The 14,408-nt window shown below is 46.1% G+C and overlaps 1 protein-coding gene and 22 non-coding genes across 23 annotated transcripts; 12 read left to right on the top strand and 11 right to left on the bottom strand.

The window, feature by feature from the left end:
- The first annotated feature begins 250 nt into the window (after positions 1-250).
- On the top strand, positions 251-323 carry trnar-ucg. Its single transcript has one exon. It is a non-coding gene; the product is annotated as a tRNA-Arg (tRNA).
- Positions 324-584: 261 nt separating this feature from the next.
- On the bottom strand, positions 585-677 carry trnar-ucu. Its single transcript has 2 exons — positions 641-677; positions 585-620 (listed from the first exon to the last, which is right to left on the bottom strand). It is a non-coding gene; the product is annotated as a tRNA-Arg (tRNA).
- A 199-nt stretch (positions 678-876) lies between these two features.
- On the top strand, positions 877-949 carry trnar-ucg. The gene has a single exon. It is a non-coding gene; the product is annotated as a tRNA-Arg (tRNA).
- Positions 950-1,210: 261 nt separating this feature from the next.
- trnar-ucu lies at positions 1,211-1,303 on the bottom strand. Its single transcript has 2 exons — positions 1,267-1,303; positions 1,211-1,246 (listed from the first exon to the last, which is right to left on the bottom strand). It is a non-coding gene; the product is annotated as a tRNA-Arg (tRNA).
- A 199-nt stretch (positions 1,304-1,502) lies between these two features.
- Positions 1,503-1,575, top strand: trnar-ucg. The gene has a single exon. It is a non-coding gene; the product is annotated as a tRNA-Arg (tRNA).
- Positions 1,576-1,836: 261 nt separating this feature from the next.
- Positions 1,837-1,929, bottom strand: trnar-ucu. The gene is made up of 2 exons: positions 1,893-1,929; positions 1,837-1,872 (listed from the first exon to the last, which is right to left on the bottom strand). It is a non-coding gene; the product is annotated as a tRNA-Arg (tRNA).
- A 199-nt stretch (positions 1,930-2,128) lies between these two features.
- On the top strand, positions 2,129-2,201 carry trnar-ucg. Its single transcript has one exon. It is a non-coding gene; the product is annotated as a tRNA-Arg (tRNA).
- A 255-nt stretch (positions 2,202-2,456) lies between these two features.
- Positions 2,457-2,549, bottom strand: trnar-ucu. The gene is made up of 2 exons: positions 2,513-2,549; positions 2,457-2,492 (listed from the first exon to the last, which is right to left on the bottom strand). It is a non-coding gene; the product is annotated as a tRNA-Arg (tRNA).
- A 527-nt stretch (positions 2,550-3,076) lies between these two features.
- On the bottom strand, positions 3,077-3,169 carry trnar-ucu. Its single transcript has 2 exons — positions 3,133-3,169; positions 3,077-3,112 (listed from the first exon to the last, which is right to left on the bottom strand). It is a non-coding gene; the product is annotated as a tRNA-Arg (tRNA).
- A 533-nt stretch (positions 3,170-3,702) lies between these two features.
- trnar-ucu lies at positions 3,703-3,795 on the bottom strand. Its single transcript has 2 exons — positions 3,759-3,795; positions 3,703-3,738 (listed from the first exon to the last, which is right to left on the bottom strand). It is a non-coding gene; the product is annotated as a tRNA-Arg (tRNA).
- A 190-nt stretch (positions 3,796-3,985) lies between these two features.
- Positions 3,986-4,058, top strand: trnar-ucg. The gene has a single exon. It is a non-coding gene; the product is annotated as a tRNA-Arg (tRNA).
- Positions 4,059-4,564: 506 nt separating this feature from the next.
- Positions 4,565-4,637, top strand: trnar-ucg. The gene has a single exon. It is a non-coding gene; the product is annotated as a tRNA-Arg (tRNA).
- A 261-nt stretch (positions 4,638-4,898) lies between these two features.
- Positions 4,899-4,991, bottom strand: trnar-ucu. The gene is made up of 2 exons: positions 4,955-4,991; positions 4,899-4,934 (listed from the first exon to the last, which is right to left on the bottom strand). It is a non-coding gene; the product is annotated as a tRNA-Arg (tRNA).
- Positions 4,992-5,190: 199 nt separating this feature from the next.
- trnar-ucg lies at positions 5,191-5,263 on the top strand. The gene has a single exon. It is a non-coding gene; the product is annotated as a tRNA-Arg (tRNA).
- Positions 5,264-5,505: 242 nt separating this feature from the next.
- Positions 5,506-5,598, bottom strand: trnar-ucu. The gene is made up of 2 exons: positions 5,562-5,598; positions 5,506-5,541 (listed from the first exon to the last, which is right to left on the bottom strand). It is a non-coding gene; the product is annotated as a tRNA-Arg (tRNA).
- Positions 5,599-7,034: 1,436 nt separating this feature from the next.
- Positions 7,035-7,107, top strand: trnar-ucg. The gene has a single exon. It is a non-coding gene; the product is annotated as a tRNA-Arg (tRNA).
- Positions 7,108-7,368: 261 nt separating this feature from the next.
- trnar-ucu lies at positions 7,369-7,461 on the bottom strand. The gene is made up of 2 exons: positions 7,425-7,461; positions 7,369-7,404 (listed from the first exon to the last, which is right to left on the bottom strand). It is a non-coding gene; the product is annotated as a tRNA-Arg (tRNA).
- A 199-nt stretch (positions 7,462-7,660) lies between these two features.
- Positions 7,661-7,733, top strand: trnar-ucg. Its single transcript has one exon. It is a non-coding gene; the product is annotated as a tRNA-Arg (tRNA).
- A 255-nt stretch (positions 7,734-7,988) lies between these two features.
- trnar-ucu lies at positions 7,989-8,081 on the bottom strand. Its single transcript has 2 exons — positions 8,045-8,081; positions 7,989-8,024 (listed from the first exon to the last, which is right to left on the bottom strand). It is a non-coding gene; the product is annotated as a tRNA-Arg (tRNA).
- A 199-nt stretch (positions 8,082-8,280) lies between these two features.
- trnar-ucg lies at positions 8,281-8,353 on the top strand. The gene has a single exon. It is a non-coding gene; the product is annotated as a tRNA-Arg (tRNA).
- Positions 8,354-8,608: 255 nt separating this feature from the next.
- On the bottom strand, positions 8,609-8,701 carry trnar-ucu. The gene is made up of 2 exons: positions 8,665-8,701; positions 8,609-8,644 (listed from the first exon to the last, which is right to left on the bottom strand). It is a non-coding gene; the product is annotated as a tRNA-Arg (tRNA).
- A 199-nt stretch (positions 8,702-8,900) lies between these two features.
- Positions 8,901-8,973, top strand: trnar-ucg. Its single transcript has one exon. It is a non-coding gene; the product is annotated as a tRNA-Arg (tRNA).
- Positions 8,974-11,286: 2,313 nt separating this feature from the next.
- On the top strand, positions 11,287-14,200 carry LOC122761510 (ATP-binding cassette sub-family A member 2-like; the record flags this gene model as incomplete). Its single annotated transcript, XM_044016766.1, has 4 exons — positions 11,287-11,380; positions 11,781-11,783; positions 13,098-13,209; positions 13,885-14,200. Coding segments are annotated over 4 exons (480 nt in total), but the record flags the coding sequence as incomplete, so codon positions are not given.
- Between the last annotated feature and the right edge of the window lie 208 nt (positions 14,201-14,408).

Genomic DNA, 14,408 nt, shown 5'->3' on the forward strand with positions numbered 1-14,408 from the left:
CTGTGTTTATCAGCTAGAAGTCCAATGCGCTGTCCATTGCGCTACAGAGCCTCTTTTTTTCTCCTTCAGCGACACAGGAATCTGTAAAAAGTAGACAGCGGTGGTCTTTGAACCCATAGCCTTTGAGTCATATAGGTGGTGCCTACTTCCTTATGGGTCAGGCTTGCATTTCGACTGAGAACAGTGCCTTTACTTGGAAGGCGGGGTGTGTGGCCTGCTCTGTGACCGCACCACTGTGTGCGAATGACGGGACCATGTGGCCTAATGGACAAGGCGTCTGACTTCGGATCAGAAGATTGAGGGTTCGAGTCCCTTCGTGGTTGGCTATTTGTGCTTGTTGTTGGTTCTTTACCTGTGCTATGACAGTACAAGTGCTTGGTACCCACAGCAGTTTGGCTTTTAATTGGAGGGTTGTTGTTTCAAGGTCTGCTTTGAGCAAAGATACATATGAGTGTTGCCCACTGCCCCTTGTGGGCGTTCAGTACTTCTGTGTGAAAATGTCACACAACGGTTTGCACAGTCAGTGGCTGAAGCCTGTGATGTATCAAAGAGGACCCCAATGGATGTGGTCGATGCATAAGAACTGACTGTGGTGGGACTCGAACCCACAACCTTTGAATCACTTTCTGTGTTTATCAGCTAGAAGTCCAATGCGCTGTCCATTGCGCTACAGAGCCTCTTATTTTCTCCTTCAGCGACACAGGAATCTGTAAAAAGTAGACAGCGGTGGTCTTTGAACCCATAGCCTTTGAGTCATATAGGTGGTGCCTACTTCCTCATGGGTCAGGCTTGCATTTCGACTGAGAACAGTGCCTTTACTTGGAAGGCGGGGTGTGTGGCCTGCTCTTTGACCGCACCACTGTGTGCAAACGACAAGACCATGTGGCCTAATGGACAAGGCGTCTGACTTCGGATCAGAAGATTGAGGGTTCGAGTCCCTTCGTGGTTGGCTATTTGTGCGTGTTGTTGGTTCTTTACCTGTGCTATGACAGTACAAGTGCTTGGTACCCACAGCAGTTTGGCTTTTAATTGGAGGGTTGTTGTTTCAAGGTCTGCTTTGAGCAAAGATACATATGAGTGTTGCCCACTGCCCCTTGTGTGCGTTCAGTACTTCTGTGTGAAAATGTCACACAACGGTTTGCACAGTCAGTGGCTGAAGCCTGTGATGTATCAAAGAGGACCCCAATGGATGTGGTCGATGCATAAGAACTGACTCTGGTGGGACTCGAACCCACAACCTTTGAATCATTTTCTGTGTTTATCAGGTAGAAGTCCAATGCGCTGTCCATTGCGCTACAGAGCCTCTTTTTTTCTCCTTCAGCGACACAGGAATCTGTAAAAAGTAGACAGCGGTGGGCTTTGAACCCATAGCCTTTGAGTCATATAGGTGGTGCCTACTTCCTCATGGGTCAGGCTTGCATTTCGACTGAGAACAGTGCCTTTACTTGGAAGGCGGGGTGTGTGGCCTGCTCTTTGACCGCACCACTGTGTGCGAAGGACGGGACCATGTGGCCTAATGGACAAGGCGTCTGACTTCGGATCAGAAGATTGAGGGTTTGAGTCCCTTCGTGGTTGACTATTTGTGCTTGTTGTTGGTTCTTTACCTGTTCTATGACAGTACAAGTGCTTGGTACCCTTAGCAGTTTGGCTTTTAATTGGAGGGTTGTTGTTTCAAGGTCTGCTTTGAGCAAAGATACATATGAGTGTTGCCCACTGCCCCTTGTGTGCGTTCAGTACTTCTGTGTGAAAATGTCACACAACGGTTTGCACAGTCAGTGGCTGAAGCCTGTGATGTATGAAAGAGAACCCCAATGGATGTGGTCGATGCATAAGAACTGACTCTGGTGGGACTCGAACCCACAACCTTTGAATCACTTTCTGTGTTTATCAGCTAGAAGTCCAATGCGCTGTCCATTGCGCTACAGAGCCTCTTTTTTTCTCCTTCAGCGACACAGGAATCTGTAAAAAGTAGACAGCGGTGGTCTTTGAACCCATAGCCTTTGAGTCATATAGGTGGTGCCTACTTCCTTATGGGTCAGGCTTGCATTTCGACTGAGAACAGTGCCTTTACTTGGAAGGCGGGGTGTGTGGCCTGCTCTGTGACCGCACCACTGTGTGCGAATGACGGGACCATGTGGCCTAATGGACAAGGCGTCTGACTTCGGATCAGAAGATTGAGGGTTCGAGTCCCTTCGTGGTTGACAATTTGTGCTTGTTGTTGGTTCTTTACCTGTGCTATGACAGTACAAGTACTTGGTACCCACAGCAGTTTGGCTTTTAATTGGAGGGTTGTTGTTTCAAGGTCTGCTTTGAGCAAAGATACATATGAGTGTTGCCCACTGCCCCTTGTGTGCGTTCAGTACTTCTGTGTGAAAATGTCACACAATGGTTTGCACAGTCAGTGGCTGAAGTCTGTGATGTATCAAAGATGACCCCAATGGTCGATGCATAAGAACTGACTCTGGTGGGACTCGAACCCACAACCTTTGAATCACTTTCTGTGTTTATCAGCTAGAAGTCCAATGCGCTGTCCATTGCGCTACAGAGCCTCTTTTTTTCTCCTTCAGCGACACAGGAATCTGTAAAAAGTAGACAGCGGTGGTCTTTGAACCCATAGCCTTTGAGTCATATAGGTGGTGCCTACTTCCTCATGGGTCAGGCTTGCATTTCGACTGAGAACAGTGCCTTTACTTGGAAGGCGGGGTGTGTGGCCTGCTCTTTGACCGCACCACTGTGTGCAAACGACAAGACCATGTGGCCTAATGGACAAGGCGTCTGACTTCGGATCCGAAGATTGAGGGTTCGAGTCCCTTCGTGGTTGGCTATTTGTGCTTGTTGTTGGTTCTTTACCTGTGCTATGACACTACAAGTGCTTGGTACCCACAGCAGTTTGGCTTTTAATTGGAGGGTTGTTGTTTCAAGGTCTGCTTTGAGCAAAGATACATATGAGTGTTGCCCACTGCCCCTTGTGTGCGTTCAGTACTTCTGTGTGAAAATGTCACACAATGGTTTGCACAGTCAGTGGCTGAAGTCTGTGATGTATCAAAGAGGACCCCAATGGTCGATGCATAAGAACTGACTCTGGTGGGACTCGAACCCACAACCTTTGAATCACTTTCTGTGTTTATCAGCTAGAAGTCCAATGCGCTGTCCATTGCGCTACAGAGCCTCTTTTTTGCTCCTTCAGCGACACAGGAATCTGTAAAAAGTAGACAGCGGTGGGCTTTGAACCCATAGCCTTTGAGTCATATAGGTGGTGCCTACTTCCTCATGGGTCAGGCTTGCATTTCGACTTAGAACAGTGCCTTTACTTGGAAGGCGGGGTGTGTGGCCTGCTCTTTGACCGCACCACTGTGTGCAAACGACGGGACCATGTGGCCTAATGGACAAGGGGTCTGACTTCGGATCAGGAGATTGAAGGTTCGAGTCCCTTCGTGATTGACTATTTGTGCTTGTTGTTGGTTCTTTACCTGTGCTATGACAGTACAAGTGCTTGGTACCCACAGCAGTTTGGCTTTTAATTGGAGGGTTGTTGTTACAAGGTCTGCTTTGAGCAAAGATACATATGAGTGTTGCCCACTGCCCCTTGTGTGCGTTCAGTACTTCTGTGTGAAAATGTCACACAACGGTTTGCACAGTCAGTGGCTGAAGCCTGTTATGTATGAAAGAGGACCCCAATGGATGTGGTCGATGCATAAGAACTGACTCTGGTGGAACTCGAACCCACAACCTTTGAATCACTTTCTGTATTTATCAGCTAGAAGTCCAATGCGCTGTCCATTGCGCTACAGAGCCTCTTTTTTTCTCCTTCAGCGACACAGGAATCTGTAAAAGACAGCGGTGGGCTTTGAACCCATAGCAAGTGTAGGTGGTACCTACTTCCTCATGGAGTCAGGCTTGCATTCGACTTCAAAGGTAGTGCCTTTACTTGGAAGGCGGGGTGTGTGGCCTGCTCTTTGACCGCACCATTGTGTGCGAATGACGGGACCATGTGGCCTAATGGACAAGGCGTCTGACTTCGGATCAGAAGATTAAGGGTTCGAGTCCCTTCGTGGTTGGCTATTTGTGCTTGTTGTTGGTTCTTTACCTGTGCTATGACAGTACAAGTGCTTGGTACCCACAGCAGTTTAGCTTTTAATTGGAGGTTGTTGTTTCAAGGTCTGCTTTGAGCAAGATACATGTTGCCCACTGCCCCTTGAAAATTGCCGTTCAGTACTTCTGTGTGAAAATGTCACTGGCGGTTTTGCACAGTCAGTGGCTGAAGCCTGTGATGTATGAGGTTAATGGATTGTAGTCGATGCGCCGAAACTAAAACTCTGGTGGGACTTCGAACCCACAACCTTTGGTCTTTCTGTGTTTATCAATAGAAGTCAATAAGCTGTCCATTCTTTCACAGAGCCTCTTTTTTCTCAGCTTGGCTTTGAATCTGTAAAAGTGAACAGTGGTGGTCTTCTTTAGTCCATATAAGGTGCCTACTTCACTCATAGGTCAGGCTTGCATTGAGAACTTGATTTTGCTGGTGTGTGGCCTGCTCTTTGACCGCACCATTGTGTGCGAATGACGGGACCATGTGGCCTAATGGACAAGGCGTCTGACTTCGGATCAGAAGATTGAGGGTTCGAGTCCCTTCGTGGTTGGCTATTTGTGCTTGTTGTTGGTTCTTTACCTGTTCTATGACAGTACAAGTGCTTGGTACCCACAGCAGTTTGGCTTTTAATTGGAGGGTTGTTGTTTCAAGGTCTGCTTTGAGCAAAGATACATATGAGTGTTGCCCACTGCCCCTTGTGTGCGTTCAGTACTTCTGTGTGAAAATGTCACACAACGGTTTGCACAGTCAGTGGCTGAAGCCTGTGATCTATCAAAGACGACCCCAATGGATGTGGTCGATGCATAAGAACTGACTCTGGTGGGACTCGAACCCACAACCTTTGAATCACTTTCTGTGTTTATCAGCTAGAAGTCCAATGCGCTGTCCATTGCGCTACAGAGCCTCTTTTTTTCTCCTTCAGCGACACAGGAATCTGTAAAAAGTAGACAGCGGTGGTCTTTGAACCCATAGCCTTTGAGTCATATAGGTGGTGCCTACTTCCTCATGGGTCAGGCTTGCATTTCGACTGAGAACAGTGCCTTTACTTGGAAGGCGGGGTGTGTGGCCTGCTCTGTGACCGCACCACTGTGTGCAAACGACGGGACCATGTGGCCTAATGGACAAGGCGTCTGACTTCGGATCAGATGATTGAGGGTTCGAGTCCCTTCGTGGTTGACTATTTGTGCTTGTTGTTGGTTCTTTACCTGTGCTATGACAGTACAAGTGCTTGGTACCCACAGCAGTTTGGCTTTTAATTGGAGGGTTGTTGTTTCAAGGTCTGCTTTGAGCAAAGATACATATGAGTGTTGCCCACTGCCCCTTGTGTGCGTTCAGTACTTCTGTGTGAAAATGTCACACAATGGTTTGCACAGTCAGTGATGTATCAAAGATGACCCCAATGGTCGATGCATAAGAACTGACTCTGGTGGGACTCGAACCCACAACCTTTGAATCACTTTCTGTGTTTATCAGCTAGAAGTCCAATGCGCTGTCCATTGCGCTACAGAGCCTCTTTTTTTCTCCTTCAGCGACACAGGAATCTGTAAAAAGTAGACAGCGGTGGTCTTTGAACCCATAGCCTTTGAGTCATATAGGTGGTGCCTACTTCCTCATGGGTCAGGCTTGCATTTCGACTGAGAACAGTGCCTTTACTTGGAAGGCGGGGGGTGTGGCCTGCTCTTTGACCGCATTCACTGTGTAAGCGCGGTATGACGGACCATGGGTTTGGCACGGGGCGCCTGACTTCTCGATCAGAAGATTGAGGGTTTGAGTCCTCTCGTGGTTGACTCATTTGTGCTTGTTGTTGGTTCTTTACCTGTTCTATGACAGTACATGCTGGTACCCTTAGCAGCTTTTCTATTTCTTTAATTGAGGGTTGTTGTTTCGCTGTCTGCTTTGAGCAAAGATACATATGAGTAAGCTGCTCCACCGCCCCTTGTGTGCGTTCAGTACTTCTTGTGTGAAAATGTCACACAACGGTTTGCACAGTCAGTACAGCCGTGATGTGGCGAAAGAGAACCCCAATGGATGGTCGGCGCATACACCGATTTCAGGGACTCAACCCACAACCTTGAATCACTTTCGCGGTGTTTATCAGCTAGAAGTCCAACGCGCCGTCCATATTGCTTGCTATGGTTTCTTTTTTTTTCCTTCACACAGGAATCTGTAAAAAGTAGACAGCGGTGGGCTTTGAACCCATAGCCTTTGAGTCATATAGGTGGTGCCTACTTCCTCATGGGGCAGGCTTGCATTTCGACTGAGAACAGTGCCTTTACTTGGAAGGCGGGGTGTGTGGCCTGCTCTTTGACCGCACCACTGTGTGCGAAGGACGGGACCATGTGGCCTAATGGACAAGGCGGCTGACTTCGGATCAGAAGATTGAGGGTTTGAGTCCCTTCGTGGTTGACTATTTGTGCTTGTTGTTGGTTCTTTACCCAGCATGACAGCACAAGTGCTTGGTACCCACAGCAGCTGGCCACTGGAGTGCTGCTGCTCAAGGTCTGCTTTGAGCAAAGGATACATGAGTTGCCCACTGCCCCTTGTGTGGCGCTCAGTACCTCTGTGTGAAAATGTCACACAAACGGTTTGCACAGTCAGTGGCTGGAAGGCCTGTGATCTATCAAAGACGACCCCAACGGATGGGTCGGCGCATGAACCGACTCTGGTGGGACTCCGAACCCGCAACCCGGAATCACTTTCTGTGTTTATCAGCTAGAAGTCCACGCGCCGTCCATTGGCGCTTACAGAAATTTTTTTTTTCTCCTTCAGCTTACGCAATTGTAAAGTAGACAGCGGTGGTCTTTGAACCCATAGCCGCCTTTGAGCCATAGTGGTGCCTACTTCCTCATGCGGTGGCTTGGTATTTCGACTGAGAACAAGTGCTTTACTTGAAGGCGTGGGTGTGTGTGGCCTGCTCTTTGACCGCACCACTGTGTGCGAAGGACGGGACCATGTGGCCTAATGGACAAGGCGTCTGACTTCGGATCAGAAGATTGAGGGTTTGAGTCCCTTCGTGGTTGACTATTTGTGCTTGTTGTTGGTTCTTTACCTGTTCTATGACAGTACAAGTGCTTGGTACCCTTAGCAGTTTGGCTTTTAATTGGAGGGTTGTTGTTTCAAGGTCTGCTTTGAGCAAAGATACATATGAGTGTTGCCCACTGCCCCTTGTGTGCGTTCAGTACTTCTGTGTGAAAATGTCACACAACGGTTTGCACAGTCAGTGGCTGAAGCCTGTGATGTATGAAAGAGAACCCCAATGGATGTGGTCGATGCATAAGAACTGACTCTGGTGGGACTCGAACCCACAACCTTTGAATCACTTTCTGTGTTTATCAGCTAGAAGTCCAATGCGCTGTCCATTGCGCTACAGAGCCTCTTTTTTTCTCCTTCAGCGACACAGGAATCTGTAAAAAGTAGACAGCGGTGGTCTTTGAACCCATAGCCTTTGAGTCATATAGGTGGTGCCTACTTCCTTATGGGTCAGGCTTGCATTTCGACTGAGAACAGTGCCTTTACTTGGAAGGCGGGGTGTGTGGCCTGCTCTGTGACCGCACCACTGTGTGCGAATGACGGGACCATGTGGCCTAATGGACAAGGCGTCTGACTTCGGATCAGAAGATTGAGGGTTCGAGTCCCTTCGTGGTTGACAATTTGTGCTTGTTGTTGGTTCTTTACCTGTGCTATGACAGTACAAGTACTTGGTACCCACAGCAGTTTGGCTTTTAATTGGAGGGTTGTTGTTTCAAGGTCTGCTTTGAGCAAAGATACATATGAGTGTTGCCCACTGCCCCTTGTGTGCGTTCAGTACTTCTGTGTGAAAATGTCACACAATGGTTTGCACAGTCAGTGGCTGAAGTCTGTGATGTATCAAAGATGACCCCAATGGTCGATGCATAAGAACTGACTCTGGTGGGACTCGAACCCACAACCTTTGAATCACTTTCTGTGTTTATCAGCTAGAAGTCCAATGCGCTGTCCATTGCGCTACAGAGCCTCTTTTTTTCTCCTTCAGCGACACAGGAATCTGTAAAAAGTAGACAGCGGTGGTCTTTGAACCCATAGCCTTTGAGTCATATAGGTGGTGCCTACTTCCTCATGGGTCAGGCTTGCATTTCGACTGAGAACAGTGCCTTTACTTGGAAGGCGGGGTGTGTGGCCTGCTCTGTGACCGCACCACTGTGTGCGAATGACGGGACCATGTGGCCTAATGGACAAGGCGTCTGACTTCGGATCAGAAGATTGAGGGTTCGAGTCCCTTCGTGGTTGACTATTTGTGCTTGTTGTTGGTTCTTTACCTGTGCTATGACAGTACAAGTACTTGGTACCCACAGCAGTTTGGCTTTTAATTGGAGGGTTGTTGTTTCAAGGTCTGCTTTGAGCAAAGATACATATGAGTGTTGCCCACTGCCCCTTGTGTGCGTTCAGTACTTCTGTGTGAAAATGTCACACAATGGTTTGCACAGTCAGTGGCTGAAGTCTGTGATGTATCAAAGAGGACCCCAATGGTCGACGCATAAGAACTGACTCTGGTGGGACTCGAACCCACAACCTTTGAATCACTTTCTGTGTTTATCAGCTAGAAGTCCAATGCGCTGTCCATTGCGCTACAGAGCCTCTTTTTTGCTCCTTCAGCGACACAGGAATCTGTAAAAAGTAGACAGCGGTGGGCTTTGAACCCATAGCCTTTGAGTCATATAGGTGGTGCCTACTTCCTCATGGGTCAGGCTTGCATTTCGACTGAGAACAGTGCCTTTACTTGGAAGGCGGGGTGTGTGGCCTCCTCTTTGACCGCACCACTGTGTGCATATGATGGGACCATGTGGCCTAATGGACAAGGCGTCTGACTTCGGATCAGAAGATTGAGGGTTCGAGTCCCTTCGTGGTTGACTATTTGTGCTTGTTGTTGGTTCTTTACCTGTGCTATGACAGTACAAGTGCTTGGTACCCACAGCAGTTTGGCTTTTAATTGGAGGGTTGTTGTTTCAAGGTCTGCTTTGAGCAAAGATACATATGAGTGTTGCCCACTGCCCCTTGTGTGCGTTCAGTACTTCTGTGTGAAAATGTTACACAACGGTTTGCACAGTCAGTGGCTGAAGCCTGTGATGTATCAAAGAGGACCCCAATGTCTCCTTTTGCCTTTAGACCCTAGAAGCATTTCTGGTTTTCTGAAGAAAACTTCTCTCGAGGTATTTGCAAATGTTGAAAATTGAACTTGTGCATTGTTGTTGTGGGGGAACAGAGATGCAGCAGCACCGCTTCTGGGCCGCTGCTGATCCGCGCCGCAGCGCGGCCGGTGGGAATGCTCACATTGATTAGAATGGAAGCGATTTGCAACGGCTACCGGGCCGCTGCCGTTCCGCGGCCGTTCCGCGTCCAGTGGAAATCAGCAATTACACCTCTCTGTTGGTTTGTGCTGTGAAGGTTTGTATTTAACAGACACAAATTTTCTCCTCTCTATTTTGTGGTTTTGGAAACAACTTTCCATTTCCACTATTTCAAAGTTTGTGTGTTAATGTATGCACATACTGTAGATATAAAATAAAAGCACAGCCAATAAAACCAGATGGGACCCAAAGTGTCTGAAAACAGCTCATACTAGTCCTAACAGGCTCAGTTTTGATATCCACACTCTGGAGTAGACAGACTGGGGATTATTTGAAAGATTATGTGAGATTTATTGAAGAATGTGACCGCTATCAGAGTACAAAAAAGTACACACTTCAAGAAAAGCATAGCAATATAGCTTTTTATCTGTATAGAACTGGCATTTTCGGAGCACTAAAACACTAAGGCGGCCTGTGGCCAAGTGGAAAGGGAACTTGGCTTCTAACCGGAAAGTTGCCACCAGGTCGGAAGGGCTGGGGTACACTTTAGCAAGGTACCCAACCCCCATTGCTCCCTGGGCGTTACAGTGTGGCAGCCCACTGCTCCTAATTCTAGAATTGGGCAAATGCAGAGAAATAGTTTCCCTAAGGGCATTAATAAAATGTGTGTGTGTGTGTATATAAGAAAAAATATTTTTAGAAAACAGGTCCCAGAGTGGAAATATCTCTTAACACCAGCCTTGCATATTTTTTTTTTGAATACGGCCAATACACTACTTTGGGAAAAGGATGATGTCATAGTCTAGTTCTCTCTTGTGCTTGCTTTCACTGTCGCTTATCTTCAAATGAATTGATTGGCACAACCAGTAAAGAGGATCTCAACATTTTGTTGATCTGAAATACATTAGAACTAGGAGTGTCACGATCTCGATTTTAAATCGAATATTGACCCAAAAAGACATCACAATCTCGACCTTCAAAAGCAAAGGTGGAATCGAGGATTTAACCACAGGTTTTCACAGGTGAAAAACACAAACAAAGAAAGTAAAAGATGGGTACAGGCTGTAGCCTGATGAGGTGGCGTGTATATTAGGACAGACAGTACAGCAGTAAACACACCCAAATTTGTTTGCTTGAGTGTCTCTACTGTGCAGCGCACAGATAGTGACACAGATTTGCAAATGCAAGACGGACCACTCTGAGAAATGGTCTCTTCAGTGGCAGCAGTGAGTGGAAATTGCAAGTTCAGCAGACTGTACATCCGTCACGCTGCCTCCCTGCTGGAATGGATTGCTTTGTGACAGTACATGCACTCAATCAATTCCACAGCGTGATCCATGGGCAGGTAGACGTCAAGTGACCTGGAAAGATTGTAACGTAACCTTGAAGACAGATCATCTTTGAGTTACTAGACGTTACAAAATCATAACTTCCAACAGTGGATGGAGGGGTGGGTGGGCATGGTTGCTGGGTTTTTGATGGACAGCATTGCGGGAACATACACAACAGCGGATTCTTTTCTTTTCAGTCCCGTGTGGATTTTGCGAAGGAAATCAATAGACAAATAACTGGTGATTGTGTGTTATTTGCTCAACGACATAGCTCATGTACGTATACTCTGTAAATAGCACTATTATAGCATTTCAGTTTGACATGATTAGTTTCCTGGTTCTAGTTGTTTGTAGAATTTATGTATGAATAACTGCACCTGAATTGAGCTTCCCATGTCTGAAACAAAGACCATTTTAGACCATGTTGATTCCCTCAGGGATAAAACAACTACAATGTTCTGATGTTTTGTTGAGTCAAAGTTATAATTGTGCTGAAGTCACAAAAGTTCACAGTTCACAGTTTCACATCTTTCTTTCCATCCAGTGGGTGCTGGCCTTTGAGATCTTCATCCCGCTGGTCCTCTTCTTCATCCTGCTGGGTCTGCGGCAGAAGAAGCCAGCGATTCCCGTCAAGGAAGGTAAGCGGATAAAGTAGAAGGGACACGGACAGAGACGGCAGGAGGATAAGTCTCGTGAAAGTGTCTCATTTCTTTTTATTGTTGTCAACCTCATTACGATCCCATCATTTCTGGTCAAATGACTTTGCTTTATTGTAAATCTGTTGTCACTTAGTTTGTTGTCATGTGACCTTTTTGTTCTTATGCCACTTTTTTATCGTATTGCACTGTTTTCAGTTGATGATGCTCATTTTTTAGTTTGTTTTTTCACTGTTGCTTGTAGCACCCGATATATTCTGATTCTTGTCTTTTCTTTTACGTCACCTCTGCTGTTCTATCTTTGCTTCTGTCTCTCTGGCTTCTGTTTATGACTTTATTTTCCTGCGCATGGTGCATGTTCTCAACATTTTGGATGGACCAGTGTGTAAGTGTTCCAGATTTGTGCTTTTTGTGTTTGTGTGTACACTACATGTTTGTCAGCCTAACCTTGAATACTGCTATGAATCATGGGAGACAGCGAGCAGGCACATTTCAGTTTCTCAGCAGCTCATAATAACATCTTCATATAAAGTATTTTTTATTATTATAGTTTTATGAGCCACTGAATGACTGAGGTGAGAGTAATTTAATCTACACATGAATTCCTGTTTACGGTGTGTGTAAAGTCATAAATCATTTAAATCAACATTCTGTGTTCAGAAAGGGGGCGTGTCTACTGAAGGAGCCAAACACACACACATACGCACACTTTTAAAGAAAATTTTAAAGTGTCGCTGACAATCCTTAAATGACATTTTGGCTGCATTATTTCTGTTTTTTGGCTTCTAAGAGCCTTAACTGCATTGTTGTAACTGCAGAGTCCTTAACAGGCTGAATTATTTAAGGCCGTTCTGTGCTCCTTTCCCTTTAAACGTCCATTTTCTACCAGTGTGCTTCATATTAATAAATGGCTGTACATCTCACGTAATTGGATCTGTACTTAATACTGTCATGATGGACTCTATCCTGTGTTTAACACCTGTACTCGATAACCCTTTTCCCCTCAGCTCACCTGGTTAGAGAGGTCTGATGTCAATAATAACTGTATCCTCAGCTCTAAGCCTAACATCACCCACCACATCAATTTAAAATAAAGTGGTCAGGGGGTTGAGGAGAGTCGGGAGGCAGGGCTGCTCATGTGAATGTCTATACCTCGGACTGAAATTGGACAAAATCTAATTCCTCAAAGTCAGATTAACACATCCAGGTGTGCATTTCACATATTCTGGCTTCCTCCCACAGTCTGAAGATCGTGGTGAGGTCAAACGCAGACTCTCAGTTGACCACATGTCATTCAAATAGTCTTTTATTCCTCAAAAAGATATATATATGGATAACATTGAAGGAAGAGAGTGAGTTGGAGGAAGTGTAATGGTGGGCGAATCATGTACAGCAGTTGTCTCAGTAGCACAGTAACCATGGAAACATCAGGCTATGATCAAGACCCTGTCCAGCCAGAATATCAGGGGACGTTTCTGTGCAGCGTCACCGTTGACATGTGGGAGCCTCTCTGACCATTAGCTTGTCTGTCACCTCCTTTCCTTTCCCTCTCTAACACAGAATTTCTCCCTCTGCTTCCTTCTTTCTTTCTCCATGATAAACCTGTTGATCGTCATCCTCCTCTTTCCTTCCTCATCTTCTACTCTTGCCACATCCTCTTCCTCTTCCTGTGGATCTCTCTTTTCCTTTTTACGTCCAGCCTTCTACAGCGCTGCCCCGCTCACCTCGGCTGGCATCATTCCCATCATGCAGTCGCTGTGCCCAGATGGACAGAGGGATGAATTTGGCTTCCTGCAGTACAAGAACTCCACGTGAGAAGACTTCTGTTTCTTTCATCGTTCTCTTAAATTGTGGTAACACTGAGACAAAAATGTGGTCAGGGAGCTTTGTGGGGAAAAATGCAGCAATTAGTAACACTTAATATAACAATTAAGAAATATCCACCTTCCTTTTTATTCACAAAACATGAAAATAAGCTTGAAATTGTGATTTTGTCTCATCCCCAGTGAAAACCTTATGCTGTAGACATTATGATGAAAGATGTTGTGTCTTGATATGAAAGTAAAGCCAATAAGTTAGTGCCTGAAACCTGCATTCTAATTTGCGGCCATGTGAGGGCAGCACCAGAAACATTTGCTTTGCTGATACAGTCCAAACTTTAATATCCATGTCGTCGTTTCGTATCAAGGTTAAAATGAATGGAACACAAATGTTGTTGGTCCAGGAGCTTATGAATACTTTGCTAGTGTCTGGTACCATATTTTACCAATAAACTACAATAGACCTCCTCCTCTTCCTCAACTAAAGGTAGGGTTGGAGATCCTGGAAAAACAGCAGGCTACATTTTGAAAGTCCTTTTCTTCCGACTTCCTTCCAGAGCACAGGAACAGAAACACAACATGACCACTGAGTTGAACACTGTGTTGACGTGTCTGTTGAAGGAAACTGCTTCTGTCTTTGTGGAGTAATTTAAATGTGTCTCTCAGTGTGACCCAGCTGCTGGAGAGGATCAGCGAAGTCGTCGAACAGAACCGACTCTTCACTTCTGACCGACCCGGTCTGGGTCAGGAGTTGGAGATGTTGCAGAAACACCTGGAGACTCTCAGCTCCACGCCTTTGCCGACAGACTACCACTTCAACAGCAGCCAAGGTCTTAACACGCAGCCACACTTTGATGTGATATTCGTTTATCTTCCAGGTTTCTGTTATCGCTCAGTTAACTCAGTTGACTGTACAAAGAAGGAACCTTGCAAATGAGTTATTTGCAAGTCATTCAGTCAAATATACGCATGGAGCGTCAACTTCTCGAAAAGTGCAAGCCAGTGAACCTCTGGTCACTTGTTGCTTTGTTCGATATTGCTTGAAAACCTTCACATTCTCTTTTGTTCCCGTGGGTCCTTGAAATACTTGAAAGTGTGTGAATATAAAAAAATAAATTCAAGGCCCTTTAGCGTTTTTAAAGAACGCCGAGTCTATCGCCGACGACACGTTTACACAAACACGTGTTGCA

Source organism: Solea senegalensis, unplaced genomic scaffold (assembly GCF_019176455.1).
Source record: "Solea senegalensis isolate Sse05_10M unplaced genomic scaffold, IFAPA_SoseM_1 scf7180000014775, whole genome shotgun sequence".
NCBI lineage: Eukaryota > Metazoa > Chordata > Actinopteri > Pleuronectiformes > Soleidae > Solea > Solea senegalensis.